The sequence below is a fragment of the Sarcophilus harrisii genome, chromosome 2 (genome assembly GCF_902635505.1).
Source record: "Sarcophilus harrisii chromosome 2, mSarHar1.11, whole genome shotgun sequence".
NCBI lineage: Eukaryota > Metazoa > Chordata > Mammalia > Dasyuromorphia > Dasyuridae > Sarcophilus > Sarcophilus harrisii.
The window spans coordinates 390,830,769-390,847,188 of NC_045427.1; the positions used below are offsets into that span (position 1 = coordinate 390,830,769).

The 16,420-nt window shown below is 36.6% G+C and overlaps 1 protein-coding gene and 1 long non-coding RNA gene across 5 annotated transcripts; one reads left to right on the plus strand and one right to left on the minus strand.

Moving 5' to 3' along the window:
• Positions 1-6,117: 6,117 nt before the first annotated feature.
• THG1L (tRNA-histidine guanylyltransferase 1 like) lies at positions 6,118-13,909 on the plus strand. 4 transcript variants are annotated; one of them, XM_003756765.4, is made up of 6 exons: positions 6,118-6,346; positions 7,763-7,939; positions 10,040-10,209; positions 10,751-10,839; positions 11,980-12,087; positions 12,809-13,909. In XM_003756765.4, exons 1-6 carry the CDS (start codon positions 6,150-6,152, stop codon positions 12,968-12,970), a joined length of 903 nt encoding a protein of 300 aa, XP_003756813.2. In that variant the 5' UTR covers positions 6,118-6,149; the 3' UTR covers positions 12,971-13,909. The 4 variants fall into 4 exon arrangements, with proteins under 4 accessions (XP_003756813.2, XP_012407550.1, XP_023361701.1 ...); XM_012552096.2 differs by having other exon boundaries at positions 12,699-12,877; XM_023505933.2 differs by lacking the exon at positions 6,118-6,346 and adding an exon at positions 6,437-6,767 and having other exon boundaries at positions 12,809-13,908.
• On the minus strand, positions 7,321-10,123 carry LOC116421664. Its single transcript, XR_004232142.1, has 3 exons — positions 10,037-10,123; positions 9,055-9,160; positions 7,321-7,402 (listed from the first exon to the last, which is right to left on the minus strand). It is a non-coding gene; the product is annotated as an uncharacterized LOC116421664 (long non-coding RNA).
• Positions 13,910-16,420: the final 2,511 nt, after the last annotated feature.

The following is a 16,420-nucleotide window of genomic DNA, read 5'->3' on the forward strand; positions in this document are numbered from 1 at the left end:
AAATTGATAGATGGATGAAGTGATTAACTATGTAAGATGATTCAGAAATACATTCAACCAAATTGTTTTTTGACTTACAGAAAGTTTTGTTATTTTTAAAAATCGTAATGTTGTTAAGCCTTTAGTTTTTCTTGTGCTGTGATTTTTCTTAAGAGTGATGCTTCTGTTGAATATATTTAATCACTTCATGGCAGTTTATGACTTTGCACAGCCCTCCCTCCCTTAAATCCAATTCACTTGCATATCATAGCATCACCTTCTTGATGCCGTGGTCCTCTTTGAGAATGAGAGACAAAAACAACAACAACAAAGACCCTAAGAAGTTTCCTGGCACAAAACCCACCTTGTTTAATATCCATATCCATTTTTCCCTCCTTTTTTTTCTTTTCCTGTTTTTTTAGACAATAAGGATTAAGTGACTTGCTCAGGGGTACACAGTAAATGTCTGAGGTCATATTTGAACTCGGGTCTTCCTGACTCCAGGATTGATATGCCATCTAGCTTTCACTCATCCAAATCCTATGAATGCTGTAAATTATAAAATAGCATCCCTATGAGCTCTGAAAATATCCCAACTTATGGGACAATGGAGAAAGGTACGAGAGGGTATAATTAGGGTATAAGGGTATAATTAGGGTATAACATATTTCCCATAATATTACCCATAAGAAATAGCACTCATAAGAAACAGTGTCATCTAAGAGATTAGCAAAGAAGTTCTTCTGGTTTCCTCTTGCTAAGTCTAGGATAAAATACAAACTCCTCTGGTGAGCATTATCTTCATGGGCACTTCATATTCTGATTTCAGCTTGTCTTTCTAGACTTATTTTACATTATTCTCCTTCAACATCTCCATAGTTCAGCCAAATTAGTATTAATCACCTTATTCCATTTCCTATCTTCATTTCTTTGTACAGACTGTCTTGATTCCTAGAATGTGCTCCTTTCTCACCTCTGTCTCACAGAATCCATACCTTCCCTTCAAGACTCAGATCATATCCTATAAGAAATCTCATCTGATTTCTCCTAATGCTAGAGCTCTTCTCAGAAGTAATTTTGTATTTTTATTTCATATTTAATTTTGGGGGATAAACTTTTTTGTTTTCCCTCAAAAGCTTATTGAGAATAGAGATTGTTTAATTTTTGATTTGTACACCCAAGGTCAAGCACGGAACCTGACCCATAGTGTGGTGTTCATTAATGATTGGTAAATGTTGAATATATGTGATGAAGAAAAGAGATGAGCTGAGCCAGGAAGCTGAGAATTATGAGAAGGAATAACATATACATAGTTTGCATTCATATTCCCAGAAAATTAAAAGACTTGAAGAAAGACCTCATTCTTGTAGGATTTGCTGGAAGATGTAAATAAGAATTTTACATGTTGAATAGGTATGAATAGGTTGCAATCTGTACTATAATAAGAAGGTCCCACATCCATAAGATTATAGATGCACTGGAAATGCTACAATTATACTACAAATATAAGGCAGCATGAGTGTCAAATGAGTAGTATAAGTTCTATGCTATAGTGATATAGGATTTTCAGAAATATAGGATACGTAGTCTGACAAAGAATGTAAGTTGTTCAAAGCCTAATTGAAACTAGAGGGTATTCCAGAAGTCTAAGCATTGAGATCAAAGAAATGGAAGTTTAGGAAATATCTTTGGGACATGTTGTATATCTTTTTATCCCAAGGAGGTCATCAGAAGAAAAATAAGTCTTAATAAATATTGTTCTTCTTTTTCTTAAGCAACAACAATTGTTATATGGAATAATTTCCTGGAAGGAAAAAGGGGGGGGGGAATACTGAGAGAAATGCTGATAATATAAAATCAAAAATAGCAATAAACATTTATTTTTAAATATATATCCTGAGTTCAGATCCAGTCTCAGACACTCACTAGCTGTGCCCCTATTTAGCCTCTGTTTGCCTTAATCCAAAGAATAAAGAAATGCAAGTCACTCTAATATCTTTGCCAAGAAAAATCTATATAGAGTCACAAAAAGTTGGAGACAACTGAATAACAAGTACCAGGCATTGTGCTAAATGAAGATACAAAAAGAGCCAAAAGACAGTCTGATGTGAAGGAGCTCACACATACAGGATAACTAGGAAATAGCTTAAGAGAAGGAAAGGCAGCTGAAATGAGGGGTTGAAGAAGGCTTCCTGCAGAAGATGAGATTTTAGTTTGGATATTAAGGAAGTCAAGTAAGCCCATGAACAAAGATGGAAAAGGAGAACATTTCAGATATGGGAGATACCCCAGAGTTGAGAGATGGATTGATTGTTCATGGAACAACAAGTAAGTGAGTGTCACTGGATTGAAAAGTATGACATTTAATAACTATAGCAATCTAGTATTTGACAAACCCAAAGATGCCAACTTTTGGGATAAGAATTCATTATTTGATTAAAAACTGCTGGGAAAACTGGAAATTAGTATGGCAGAAATTAGGCATGGACCCACACTTAACACTGTATACCAAGATAAGATCAAAATGGATCCATGATGTAGGCATAAAGAACAAGATCATAAATAAATTAGAGAAACATAATATAGTTTACCTCTCAGACTTGTGGAAGAGGAAGGAATTTGTGACCAAAGAAGAACTTGAGCTCATTATTGATCACAAAATAGAAAATTTTGATTATATCAAATTAAAAAGCCTTGGTACAAACAAAACTGATGCAAACAAGATTAGAAGGGAAGCAACAAACTGGGAAAACATTTTTACAGTTAAAGGTTCTGATAAAGGCCTCATTTCCATATATAGAGAATAGACTCTAATTTATAAGAAATCAAGCCATTCTCCAACTGATAAATGGCCAAAGGATATGAACAGACAATTCTCAGATGATAAAATTGAAACTATCTCCACTCATATGAAAGAATGTTCCAAATCACTATTGATCAGAGAAATGCAAATTAAGACAACTCTGAGACACCACTACACACTTGTCAGATTGGCTAAGATGACAGAAAAAAATAATAATTAATGTTGGAGGGGATGTGGGAAAATTGGGACATTGATGCGTTGTTGGTGGAGCTGTGAACGAATCCAACCATTCTGGAGAGCAATTTGGAATTATACCCAAAAAGTTATCAAACTGCATATCCTTTGATCCAGCAGTGTCACTACTGGGTTTATATCCCAAAGAGATACTAAAGAAGGGAAAGGGACCTGTATGTGTCAAAATGTTTGTGGCAGCCCTGTTTGTAGTGGCTAGAAATTGGAAAATGAATGGATGCCCATCAATTGGAAAACGATTGGGTAAATTGTGGTATATGAATGTTATGGAATATTATTGTTCTGTAAGAAATGACCAGCAGGATGAATACAGAGAGGCTTGGAAAGACTTACATGAATTGATGCTGAGTGAAATGAGCAGAACCAGGAGATCATTATACACTTCAACAACAATACTGTATGAGGATGTATTCTGATGGAAGTGGATTTCTCTGACAAAGAGAAGATCTAATTCAGTTCCAATTGATCAATGATGGACAGAAGCAGCTAAATCCAAAGAAAGAACACTGGGAAATGAGTATAAAACTGTTTGCATTTTTGTTTTTCTTCCCAGATTATTTTTACCTTCTGAATCCAATTCTTCCTGTGCAACAAGAGAACTGTTCAGTTCTGCACACATATATTGCATCTAAGATATATTATAACTTATTTAACATGTTTAAGACTGCCTGCCATTTAGGGGAGGGGGTGGAAGGAGGGAAGGGAAAATCAGAACAGAAGTGAGTGCAAGGGATAATGTTGTAAAGTAAAAAAATTACCCATGTGTATGTACTGTCAATAAAAAGTTATAATAAAAAAAAGAAAAGCATGATATATAGAGTAAAATATAAATAAATAGACTGGAAAAGTGGGATGAGGTTATGAAGGACAATTTTGTATTTGATCTTAGGGACAAGAGAAAGACATTGGAATTCATTTAACATGGGGTGATATGGTTGAACCTTCATTTTAGGAAAATCACTTCAGTGACTAAATGGAAGATAGATTGGAGTGGGAAGAGATTTGAAGCTATTAGATTGGAACAATCTACCTTCTGAAGTGATAAGGACTTGCACTAGAGTGGTGGCTATGTTGGGAGGGTGTTGAGGGGAAAGGGTTGTGTTGGAGACACAGGTCTTGGTAACAAATTGGCTATGAATGCTGGGAGATAGTGGGGAGTTGAGAAAGACACCTGTCATATTCCCACTTTCTTTCTCTATATAACCAGGGGATTAGTATTAAATAATAGCTGACATGTATATAGCACTTCTAGGTTTGCAATGTACTTTAAAACACATCATCTCTTTTGATTTTCATAATAGTCCTATAACAAGGATAGAGAATATCCACCCTGTGGGCCAAGGTAGCTTCAGGTGATGAGCAGAAAAAAAAGTTCCCCAACTCTGTCATGAAAGTCAGGTATGAGGCTCAAAAAGACAGTGACTTGTCCATGACTCCACAGTCAAGAGTAAGATTCAAACATCATTTTCTCTTAATTTTAAATTAGTACTCTCTTCCATATACTATACAACCTCTAAGCTAGTAACTATAAAGTCCCTTCCAGCTCTAAACTCTGAAGACAGGGCACATAAGAGTCCAACAGAGTGCTAGACTTGGCATCTTAAAAATCTGAAATTCTGCCTCACACTTACCAACTGAGCAAGTCAATGAAGTTTTCTCAATTTCAGTCTCTCCTTCTGAAAATGAGAGAACTGAACTCAATTGCCTCTAAAGTCTTTTTCATTTCTAAATTTATGGCCCTATATTCTCTGCATTCCCCCTAAACCAAGCTATCCTCCATCCCCTTTCTTATCCTGTTCTCTCCTAGGCTGTCTCCCATGGGTAAAATGGGCTTCCTTCCCACCCCAATCCTTTCAGTGCTAGTTAAAACTCTTCCCTTTCTTCAAGACCCAGTTCAGATGCCAACTCTTCCAAGAAGTCTTCTCTAACAACTCTAGTTGGAAACTTTCTCTTCCTTCTCAGATATCTTATTAATCCTTTGCCTGGACTCTTGCTATACTCCTCATATCAATCACCTACATAATAGCTCATATCCTCAAGGTTCCTTTCCCTCATAATGCTGTGAAGGATGTGGTCTGATTATTATTATTCTCATTTGGCAAATAAGGAAACCCAGTTTCTTGAAGTTTTTTACCCAGGATCCCTCAACCAGTATCTGAGGCTCGTTCAGATCCAGACTTCTTGGCTTCTTTCCCTAATATTAAACTGCAAAATGCCTGTGGGCAGCGGCTGAGCCTTCTCTGTGCTGCCTAACACTCTCAACCCTCCAGCCTGCCCCACAAGAGAATAAATGTTTGTTGACCTTGTCAACAAGCAATCACAATTTGCTTTAGGGCAGGGGAGGGAAGCAATCACATGAGAGAAAACCAGATTTATTATAAAATAAAAATTCTTGTGGAACCCAAAGGGTTCCCAGTTTTTACAAAAGTTTACATTTATATAATAGGAGGAAGGAAAGAGGGGATATCAGAAAAGGGTGTTACACGGTTGGGTGAATGATGTAGCAAAGGTGGGAGAAAAAGGTAAGACCACCCTGCACGGAGGGGAGCAAGGCAAAAAGACTCATTCTTTTCCCTTGAAAACTACTAGACTATGAGGATAGGAGGATTTGCTTATTTGCAAAGGACCCCAACTGTACAATCCTAGCACAAGATTGGCTGCCGCCTGTCTGGCCTCCCAAGGTCACAGTAGGAATCCAACCTGGAGTGCAACAACAAATTCTATCAGCTCAGAGGAAGCTTCGAGCTTGACACATTTCAGGGTCTCCCGCGTGCTCCGGATCTAGTGTTTCTGAAAAATATGGCAACTCAACAAGACAAGTTCGGGGGCCCATTCAACAACCCTTAACAAATTGGACTAAAAGGGATGAGAAACTTGGCCAAGAGGAAGCTATCAGCGACTTTCGTGAGTGCGGTTTCCGCGGAAAAGTGAAGTAGCCAGAAAGTAAACCTCGATAGAGGAAATGGGAATCCCCCAATACTAAACTGAGTAAACTAGAGGAATGGGAATAAAAGGGAAGAGTAGAGCAACAAAAAGGTCCTCCAGGAGGGCTAGAGCAACCAGGTCGGAAGCAGCCACTTCCGGGGGCGGGGCGTTTTCTTTTTCCCGGCCGGAAATGTGGACTATAAACACTGCCATAGTCGCTTCTCGTGTCGTTTCGGCAGTTGCTCCCTCTTGCCGAAGATTCTCCGTTATCAGCAGGGGGGTCATGGCGAAGAGCAAATTCGAGTATGTACGGGATTTTGAAATGGATGATACGTGCCTGGCCCATTGCTGGGTGGTCGTGCGGCTAGACGGAAGGAACTTCCATCGGTGAGCGCACTGCCCAGGGGCTCGCGTGGCTCGCATGCGCTTCCGGGGCGGGTCCCCTTCCCCGCTTCCTCCCTGCCACCCCCTGGCCGTCCTCCCTGCCACCCCCTGGCCGTCCTCCCTGCCACCCCCTGGCCGTCCTCCCTGCCTTTGCTGGTCCCTCTCTTTTCTTGTCCTTCCCCGCCAGCCGCCCGCTTCCCTTCTCTATCACCTAAGAAACCTCGCAGCCAGTGAGTTTGCGAAAGAAGCGTCACCCGCTCGCACCCTCGGGAAAGGCGGCCCAAACCCTAGCCAGGAGCCTGGCCATTACTGAAGTTCCTTCCAAGAGGGGAAGAGTCAGCTCTCCTGAAAAGAGGCCTGGAGCAGGATGCCTTGGGTTCCAGCCTCAGTTCTGCCAATAACTAGCCGTATGTTCTTGAGGAAGGCACGTTATCTACTTAGGACCATCCTTTCCTTTTGGAAATTGGGGCAGAGAGGGTGGTGTTACAGTTCTTTAGCCACCTTGGAAGAAAACAGAGACGTGTTGTGCAGAAAGGGCTTTGCAGATCCTAAAAGTACTTGATTGATAGAAACAAGAGTTGCAGATATTCCCTCTTAGGCTTTAGACAGATTGAAAGTGAACTTGATGTGATTGTCAGCAACCCAGAAAACTGGTGGCAAAGTGCACCCCCTTCCCATGATACCTTTTTCCTTCAGATTTGCAACTGGTTAATTAAATGATCCTCTATATCTACATTATCCAAAGAGCTCCAAATATGTGTTTCATAAACATATTTGGTGAGATATATGTGTGTGTATATATACATATGTTTCAACTTTTGAGGAAAGAAGTAGATCTATCACCTAAAAGGCAAAGAAGCAAAGTTTGAATGTGACAATGTCCCATAACACTTTAATTTAAAGCTAAATCACTTCTAGGGACTTTCCTGCTCTGAACTGAGGCAGTTAGAATAAATGGTGACTAATGTTTGTTGTATCATTTGATATTTATTAAACACCTATATTGACAAAATTTTAGTTTAGCTGGTTTTCACAAATTGTCCAGATGTGCCAGAATACCTAAAGAGAGGGAGGCAAGGAAGAATAAATGTGATATAGACTGAAGGAAAGGTAGTCATGGACTAAAGCCTCACTTCTCCAAGTCAGATCAAGAAAAGCCTTTAAGGAGACAGTAAATAAAGTACTATTATTTGATAAGTCTTTTAACATGGTATTTAAAATGTTGCTTGAATAACCTATATTAGGTGATTCGCCCTTAGTTATACAGCTTGAACTATAGTGTTCCTTAGTTCCTTACTGTAAACCCTGCATGCTATTCTCCCTCTGTACTGTTGCTGTTCCTGCTATTATTTTAAGTTATATCTGCTTAACTTTTTTCATGAAAACGTATCTTTGTTTCTTCTCCTTCCCACAATGAAGTTTTGCAGAAAAACACAACTTTACAAAACCCAATGATAGCCGAGCCCTAGAATTGATGACCCGGTGTGCTCAGACTGTAATGACACAACTAGAAGATATTGTCATGGCATATGGACAAAGTGATGAATATAGCTTTATATTCAAACGGAAGAGCAATTGGTTTAGAAGAAGAGCCAGGTACTTTCTCTTCGTGTCATACTATTTTCCTCTAGGCAAATGTCATCCCTTTTACTTTAATCATAGATTTTTCAACATTCCTCTTTGGTTTTTATAAATCTTTCTGGTAGCTCTTCATTTTTATTCCTTTTCTTTTCCTTTTCACTGAAGTCTTGACTTCTAATTTGACTAGGGATTCAAGACTCTCAGGGACTAGAAATGAAGTGGTATGAAACTGATTAAAAAGCTCTACTTAGCTCTTACATAGACCAGGGCTTCTTAAAACTTTTTCCACTCCTGACCCCATTTCTCCAGAGAAATTTTTAAGTGATCCAGCCTATACAGGTAAATCAAACATGCATTTATAATAAATCATATAACAATTTATTTTAAAATGATTCTTGGTATACATGTAATTTACCATTTATTAAAGACAGAAGCAAATTTGCATGCTAATGAGATGGATGTGTTTACTTTTACATAAAGAATTTTTTGTTGTTGTTGTGGCGATTGAGGCTAAGTGATTTGCCCAAGGTCTCACAGCTAGGAAGTGTTAAGTGTCTGAGGTCACATTTGAACTCAGGTCCTTCTGACTTCAGAACTGGTGTTCTATCCACTGTGCCAGGTAGCTGCCCCTAAAGAACTAAATCTTGGTGGAATATTGAATACTTTTTTACTGTTGCCAAATTTTTTGTGACCCTCGCATTCAGTTATGCGATTCTATGTGAGATTGTGACTTACAATTTAAGAAGCTTTGACATGACAGATTGCGATGTTTCTTTGGAAGAACTAGAAGTTTGAAGTATAATAATGTTGTGTAAGTATCATAGCCAATAAATTTCCAGGTATATAGACAGACCTTTTAAAGCTAAAATCATTTTCCTTTTAAAGTGTGTTTAAGAGAGACATTATGATATAATGGGTAGTACTACATATTGAATTAGGAAAAATAAATTCTAATCCTGTCTCTTTTTTATTAGTCCTGTATCCTTGCTAAATTAACTTCTCTTTGGGGTTTTAGTTTCCTTCTGGAAAATGAGAGGTGTAAATTAAAGGAGCTCTTAAGAGCCCTTCCAGATTAATATATAACACATACTCTTCTCTTATAGAACTACCATCATACCATGATTTCTAACCTGGTATGTCAGAAGTCTCATAATTATTGTTCCTTCTTCTGGTTGGTCTCTTCCCTTTAAAATCCATCCCCCACAGATGCCGAATTGATGTTCCTGAAGCACAGACCTGAAGATATCATTACATTGTTCAAATAGCTCACTGTGGCTCACTATTGCTTATAGTATCAAAATCTTCTGGCATTTAAGTACCATAAAGTTTGTTACTTCATCTTGGCCTACTTGCTTCTATATCCTACCTCATTATCTTTGCATAGGTTATCCCTATGCCGAGAGTATTCTTTAATCTTATTTGTATAGCTCAGTACCACTTCTTAAATGAAACCTATTCCACCAAATTGCTAGTTTTCTCCAGTTATTGTTATATAGTTTTCATATACTTATCTGTTTGCATGTTCTGTTCCCTCAATAAAATGTAAGTTCCTTACTGATAAAGAACTTTTTTTTTTGGGTCTTTGTATCCATAGCACCTGCCACAGTACTTGTTACATTTGTTGTTGTTATTAAGTTGTGTATGACTTTGTGACCCCATTTAGAATTTTTTTGGCAGAGATACTGGAGTAATTTGCCATTTCCTTGTCCAGTTCATTTTATAGACAAAGAAACTGAGAAACAGGGTTAAATGTCTTACCCAGCATCACACAGCTTTTAAGTGTCTGAGATCAGATTTGAATTTGTCTTCCTCACTCCAAACCCATAGCTCTATCCACGATACCACCTAACTATTGCCCTGTTACATAATAATTACTAAATCGAATTACTGTGGGAAAAATAATAATATTTCAGTGGAACGGACATTATTAAATGCCTCTAAGTTCAAAAAACTACTTTAGCAATGGTAGTAGTGGGAGGTACTTTATTTTAAAAACCCTGGGAACTAAGTATTACCAAATATCTGTAAAATTTTTATTGTATCCCACAATCCCTAAGCTATGAAAATATTAATATAACATATTTTCTCTCTCTGTTCTTTCTTTGTACTTACAAGTAAATTTATGACAAACGTGGCCTCTCAGTTTGCCTCCAGCTATGTCTTTTATTGGAAGGATTACTTTAAGGACCAGGATCTTCTATATCCTCCAGCCTTTGATGGAAGAGTTGTAGTGTATCCTAGCAACCAGACCTTAAAGGACTATCTCAGTTGGCGACAAGCAGATTGTAAGTATTTTTTAAAAATAATGAAATTCCACAGATATGTGCTGATACAAACTTTTTTTTTGGCTCTGTTCATTTGATTAGCTTCTCGAGAACTTAGAAGAAATTAGGAATTGAAATCACACAACTTTGGAAATATTCACTTAAGGTATCTTTCAACTAGCATTAATCTGAGTGAAAATAGTTATAAAAATAACTGAAAACAAAGATTTGCCCACTGATATTAACACCTGTTACACATAGTAAATACTCTACATGTGTAATAAACTCATTATATATATAATGAGTTCATTGCACATATATACACACACACACACATATACACACCCACACATATAAACACACAAATATGCACACATATACATGTGTGTTTTAAAGCCATAACATGTTTTAAAATAGACATGCACATAGCTCATCATCTCTGAACTCTCCATCTGAAATAGAAAGGTGTCTTCAGAGGTGGGTGTGGAGATGAATAATTTGGGAAATGGTTCCTTTGGATTATGAATGTTGCAAATATATTTTTAAATTTTTTTCTCCCCAGGTCATATTAATAATCTTTATAACACGGTTTTCTGGATGCTGATACAGCGATCTAAGTTAACACCAGCACAAGCTCAAGAAAGACTACAGGCATGAAAATATTACTGTCTTATTCTTTGCCTATTAATTTTATATTAATTTTCCTATTATAGTTTACTTTATGTCCTTAATGCAATCGTTTTTTGATAGACTAGAAAATTAGAGCATTTGAGCTAAAAAGGATCTAGAAATCCTCTAGTCCATTCCCTTCATTTGAAAGAATAGGAAATGGATGCCTAGTAAGGACTAAGGGCACAAAATTATAAAGTTGGGACTAAATGTCAAGATTTCTTGGCATTCAGGCTAGTATTCTATTTGCCCTGCCACAGATGCTTCCAAGATAATAGAGAATGCCTTATGTTGCTGAAAGCCAGCTAACATTTTTTTAAATGAGACACTTAACTGGGTTATATGATTTTGAAAAGATTTTGTTATAGAATGGCATTATAACACAGGTCAATGGCATCCACATTCTAATTATCAAAAGATAATGTAGTACTGTAGAGAAGAGTACCAGCTTTGCAGTCAGAAGACCTGACTGTGCTCACATCCTAGCTCTGACACTCTCTTTGTGATTTTGGGCAAACCATGTAACATCTGGACCTCAATTCCCTCATCGATGAAAAGAAAGAGTTGGATCAGATGGCCTTTACTAAAGTTCCTTCTTGCTCATAGTTTATGATCTCATGACCAAATCAATGTAGGGCTAGATCTGGTAAAGTCACTTATAATATGGTTAACTTATAAGATCCATGAGTATGAGAATTGTTCATTTTTGGCATTTATATATACCCTCAGAAAACTCACATAAGGCATGGCAGATAGCAGGCATTTAATAAATGTCCCTTGATAAGGCAAGTATTAGTGTTGTCCTTCATTCCATTAAGAAAGATTATCCTGTTTAGGTTTTCTTCTATCCTCAGGCCAGTATTTTGGCTTGTGAAGCCACTGGTTTGATAATGGCAGATGGAGAATTTTATTGTTTTAGAAATTTAATTGCTGTAAACTCTTCTTTAAAATGCAAATATATCTTACAATTACAGATAAAAGCCCTTAAGGTACTTTAAAATCCCCCCCTTTTTGTTTTACTTATTAATTTAGATTGAGGGTAGAGTTAAGAAGGATATTAAAAATCCTTGTGTGTGTGTGTGTTTGTGTTTGTGTGTGTGTTGTTTTTTTTTTTAATCCTAGGGAACACTTGCTGCAGATAAGAATGAAATTTTGTTTTCTGAATACAATGTCAACTACAATAATGAGCCACCAATGTTCAGGAAAGGGACTGTAATGATATGGAAAAAGGTAAGAAGAATGATTCCAAATTCAGTGGGACAGCTTCAGATCAACTCTTGTATCTTTAATAAATTTTTAGTAACTGCTTTAAGATTTTCTTCTTGGTTGCTAATTCTGGATCTCTCTTTATAACTTTATAAATACACAAAATAGTGCTTATGAGAAAAAAAGATGAAGACTGGTCTATATTCTATAAACTCAGTCTGAATGTTAGCATCTGGAATGTCCCTCTCATGCAGTTTAGATCATAGTGTTTTAGAGCTAGAAGGGATATGAAGAATAATTTTACAGGTAAGAAAAATCAAGCCTCTGAGAAATGAAGTAATTTTTCCCAAGGCTAACCAGAACTAGACCTTCTGCTCAAATATTCATTAAATATCTGTAAGTCAACTAATCATGTACAAGTCAACACACCATTTCTATAATGTTGTGGTGGGAATCAGAAGATAGATTCAGATTTTCAAATCCTAGCTCTGGCAGTTACTAGCTATATGTTCTTGAGCAAGTGAACTTTTTTGAACCTGATTCCTCAAATGTAAAGTGAGCATTAGTAATAAAGTACTTCAAAAATGTAAAAACTGTACTGCAATAAAATGCAAATTTTTTTTTTTAATCTATAGGTATGATGATAGAAACAATCATCTTGCCTACCTTTTAATACCAGGGAATGGTTGGAAAGAAAGATTGGTGGTATATGGTTCTTGATAGTCTCATAACTTAATATTTGTAGATTAAAGAAGTAATATCAAAGGAAATCCAACTTCCAGGAGAAACAGAAGAAAAAACAGTTGAAGTGGCACGGACAAGGACTAAACCAGTTGCTTTGCATTGTGATATCATTGGTGATGCTTTCTGGAAGGAGCATCCTGAGATCCTTGAAGATGACAGTTGACTTGTTTGTCTTTCCTTCCTTTGTGGTTATTCATACAGACATTCGATTCTTGCTAGCTAACCTAACTCTGATATAAGCAGAGTTCTTTGAAATGCACATTTTATATACGCAACAAGAAAGATCCATCTTGGGGAAAGAAAAGAGGGAAAAAGAGGTAGCAAAGCTTACTCTTCTGAAACTGGGCACCTTTTTTATTCCATAGAAACATGGATCCATTTGCAAAAACAAAATGGTGATATTTTTACAAAGTAGTTAGCTATATCTTGCATAATTAATCTTTTAAAACTGGTATAAATCATTTTAAAAGCTGCCACCTACTCCTAACTAGAGTTAGGTTACAGTGACTTTGAAATTCTTATCTTTCTAAATGATCTGTGCATTTCTCTTTGGCAGACCTGGAAATAAACATGGACTACATGTTTATGAATTAAATGTTTTTTGTATATCTCAATTATGGTGACTCTAGATTGATCGGTTGTATGCACTTCAGTTGGTTGAATCACTAGGCAATCAATCATTTTATTCCTGTGGGCTCTGCCATTATTTCCAGCTATCTTATCAAGAGAAGAATTTCAAGTCCAAATATACATACTTCTTTAGGAAGAAATGGGGTAAATAGAGGACTGGAACAGACCAAAGTAATTCCTTGCATTTTTCAACATTTGTTAAATACCTACTGTGTTGAGGGAAATAAAGTTAGTATAAATAATAGTTCTTTTTCAAGAGACTTAGAGCTAGCACAGGAGAAAGATACCAATACAGAAATCTTGCTTTTTATACCAGTATTACATATTTTAAAGTCATACATCTTCAATTTCTGAACAGCTTTTTCTACTTGCATAGGTGAAATTGGCTCATTTCTATTTCATGTTTTTTAGGGCTTTGTTAAATAATTTTTTTTTTTTAATTAAAGCTATAAGTAGATAATTCTGCAACATTAACCCTTGTAAAACCTTGTGTTCCAGTTTTTCCCTCCTCCCACCCCTCTCCCCTAGATGGCAAGTAGTCCAATATATGTTAAACATGGTAGACATAAGTGTTAAATCCAACATATGCATACATATTTATATAATTATCTTGCTGTACAAGAAAAATCAAACCAGAAAATGATGACAAAGATAAAATGTAAGCAAACAACAACAAAAAGAGTGAGAATGCTATGTTGTGAATCACACTCAATTCCCACAGTCCTCTCTGGGGGTAGATGGCTCTTTTGATCACAAGACCATTGAAACTGGTCTGAATCAAATCAATGTTGAAGAGAGTCATATACATCAGAATTGATCGTCGTATGATATTGCTGTTGCCATGTTTTGTAAATGATTCTTGCTCCAGAACTCAAACTGGTTTTGAAGGACAGATGGATGATCTATGTATTTATGATCAAACCACAGAGGCTTTCATTTTAGAGCAATGCAAAAAAGTCCCTTGAATAAAGTCAAGTCTGGACAGTTTCTTTGGATTAGAGACTATAAATGTCTCTTGATGATACCAGCCTAAATAGAGATAGGGAGGGTAAGAACAAGTAGTATCTCTATTAACATTTAAGATACCGGTTTATTTAGAATTGATAGTGAAAGATATTGAAACCTAATAGAAGAATTGAAAGAGAAGTAAAAACTGATGTATTCAACTGGAATTCATTCAAGGAACCCATATCCTGGTTTTTCCTAAAGCTTAAAGCCAAGAAGTAAATATATCCCTAAAATAGCAAAGTCTGGGCGCATCCCTCACTAGTTGATATCCCATCTGTTCAAATTCCAGTCTCTTCCTATTCCAATAGGAACCTTTGTTAGACATGGCTGATTTTTGGTTTTAATTGTATACTTGTTAAAAGTGAAATAAAGGTTTATGGGTCTGTGTGGTTTGATTTTCCATTTCTTGATACAATCCAATATTGGAACAACTTTAAAGCTAATAGCTTATTGGGCTTGTCCTATAACTAATAATGATAGCATTTAATTATTACAGGCAGAAAACAATATCATTTAGATTATGTTATGTATCACCTTTTTATGGAGAAGGAATGCTTTTTGAATTCCAAGATTTGGCACTTCAACTCCTGTTGTTACCTGAACTTTGAATTCCTTTAATATCCCTTTATTTATCCCTTTAATTAGGAAGTTAAGTGCATATAATGGTCAAGACACTGTACTGGACGCTGGATTTTAATTTTAATTTGTTTGGTCCTCCCAGAAGTGACCAATCATTGTCCTAGAAACTTTCTGCAACTGCATGTGGGAGATTTTGGCAGAGCCTATTGAGTTCCCTATAGTAGAGGAGCAATGGTTTCCTAGCTAGAGGAATGCTAATGTATAGTGTACAGGTCACAAGGAAACATTTCCTATTAAGTCATCTTGGAAAAGCACCTCTCCTTAAATTACCAAATCCTGTCATTTTGCCTCTGAATCTACCTCTTCAATTATTCACCCTAGTTCAAACATTCATCTAAATCAAGGCTTCTTAAACTTTTTCTACTTTTTTTTACCAGAGAAATTTTAACATGATCCCGGGTATATAAGTACATAAAACAGGTATACAAATCAAACACTTACTGATGATAAATCACAAATTCACAACCCTTACATTCAGCTACAAGACTCCATATGAGGCTGCAAACCATAGTTTAAGAAGTTGGGATCTAGATTAATAGTAATCTAAATAGTCCTTGGTTTTTAGGTTCTCCTTCATACAGCACACCTGCTATATACATCTTTCTGACATCATTTTCTTGCCTAAAACTAATGGATCACAGCTGCCTATAGGGCAAAATACGAGATCTAACTTGGCATTTATTTACAAGACACGTGATTTTGTCCTTCTGGCCTCATTTTATCCATATCCCCTACATGCATTTTATCTTCTAATCAAACTGGACTATTCTCTTCCCATCTGTACCCTCCCTGACATTTGTGCAAGCCATCTCCTGTGCCTGCTATGTCTTTTTAAATTATATTCTAATCCCCCTTACCTAAACATAACTGCCTCTCAAAATTATCTATTTTATGATCTAGCTCTGAAGTCTTAACCAATTGCTTTTGAAAGTGATCTCTAAAAGCTCTTTAGATAGCTTTTGTACTCTCATTCTTACATATGTACAAATCATGATCCTCAAACCCCAAATTCTCTACTTCCGAATTGCCCTCAAGAGTTAATTCTGTGCTTGATTCAGGGCTGTCTTCTTGCTGTGCTCTCTGGAAAATTTATTTTCTTTGCTAGGTAAACCAGTGTTCAACTAGTTAGGCTATTGGTAAGTGCCTATGATGTGCCATGAGTTGGGAGAGACCTTGTACTTAAGTTAGAGTTTACTAATGTGAATTTAGCATTCTGGCCAACTCTAATTGGGGGCTCATGTATTCTCTCAAAAGGTATTCACAGTCACCATATCTAGGTACTTTGAATCAGACACCTAATCCTTTCCTTAGCCCATTATTATTCTATTCAGACTAC

Bases quoted from the DNA above. Each gene is read 5' to 3' on its own strand.
- THG1L (XM_003756765.4), top strand. From the start codon at position 6,150: ATGTGGACTATAAACACTGCCATAGTCGCTTCTCGTGTCGTTTCGGCA. The intron at 10,210-10,750 runs GTAAGTATTTTT...TTTTCTCCCCAG, and splicing joins CAGTTGGCGACAAGCAGATT to GTCATATTAATAATCTTTAT. The intron at 12,088-12,808 runs GTAAGAAGAATG...TAATATTTGTAG, and splicing joins CTGTAATGATATGGAAAAAG to ATTAAAGAAGTAATATCAAA.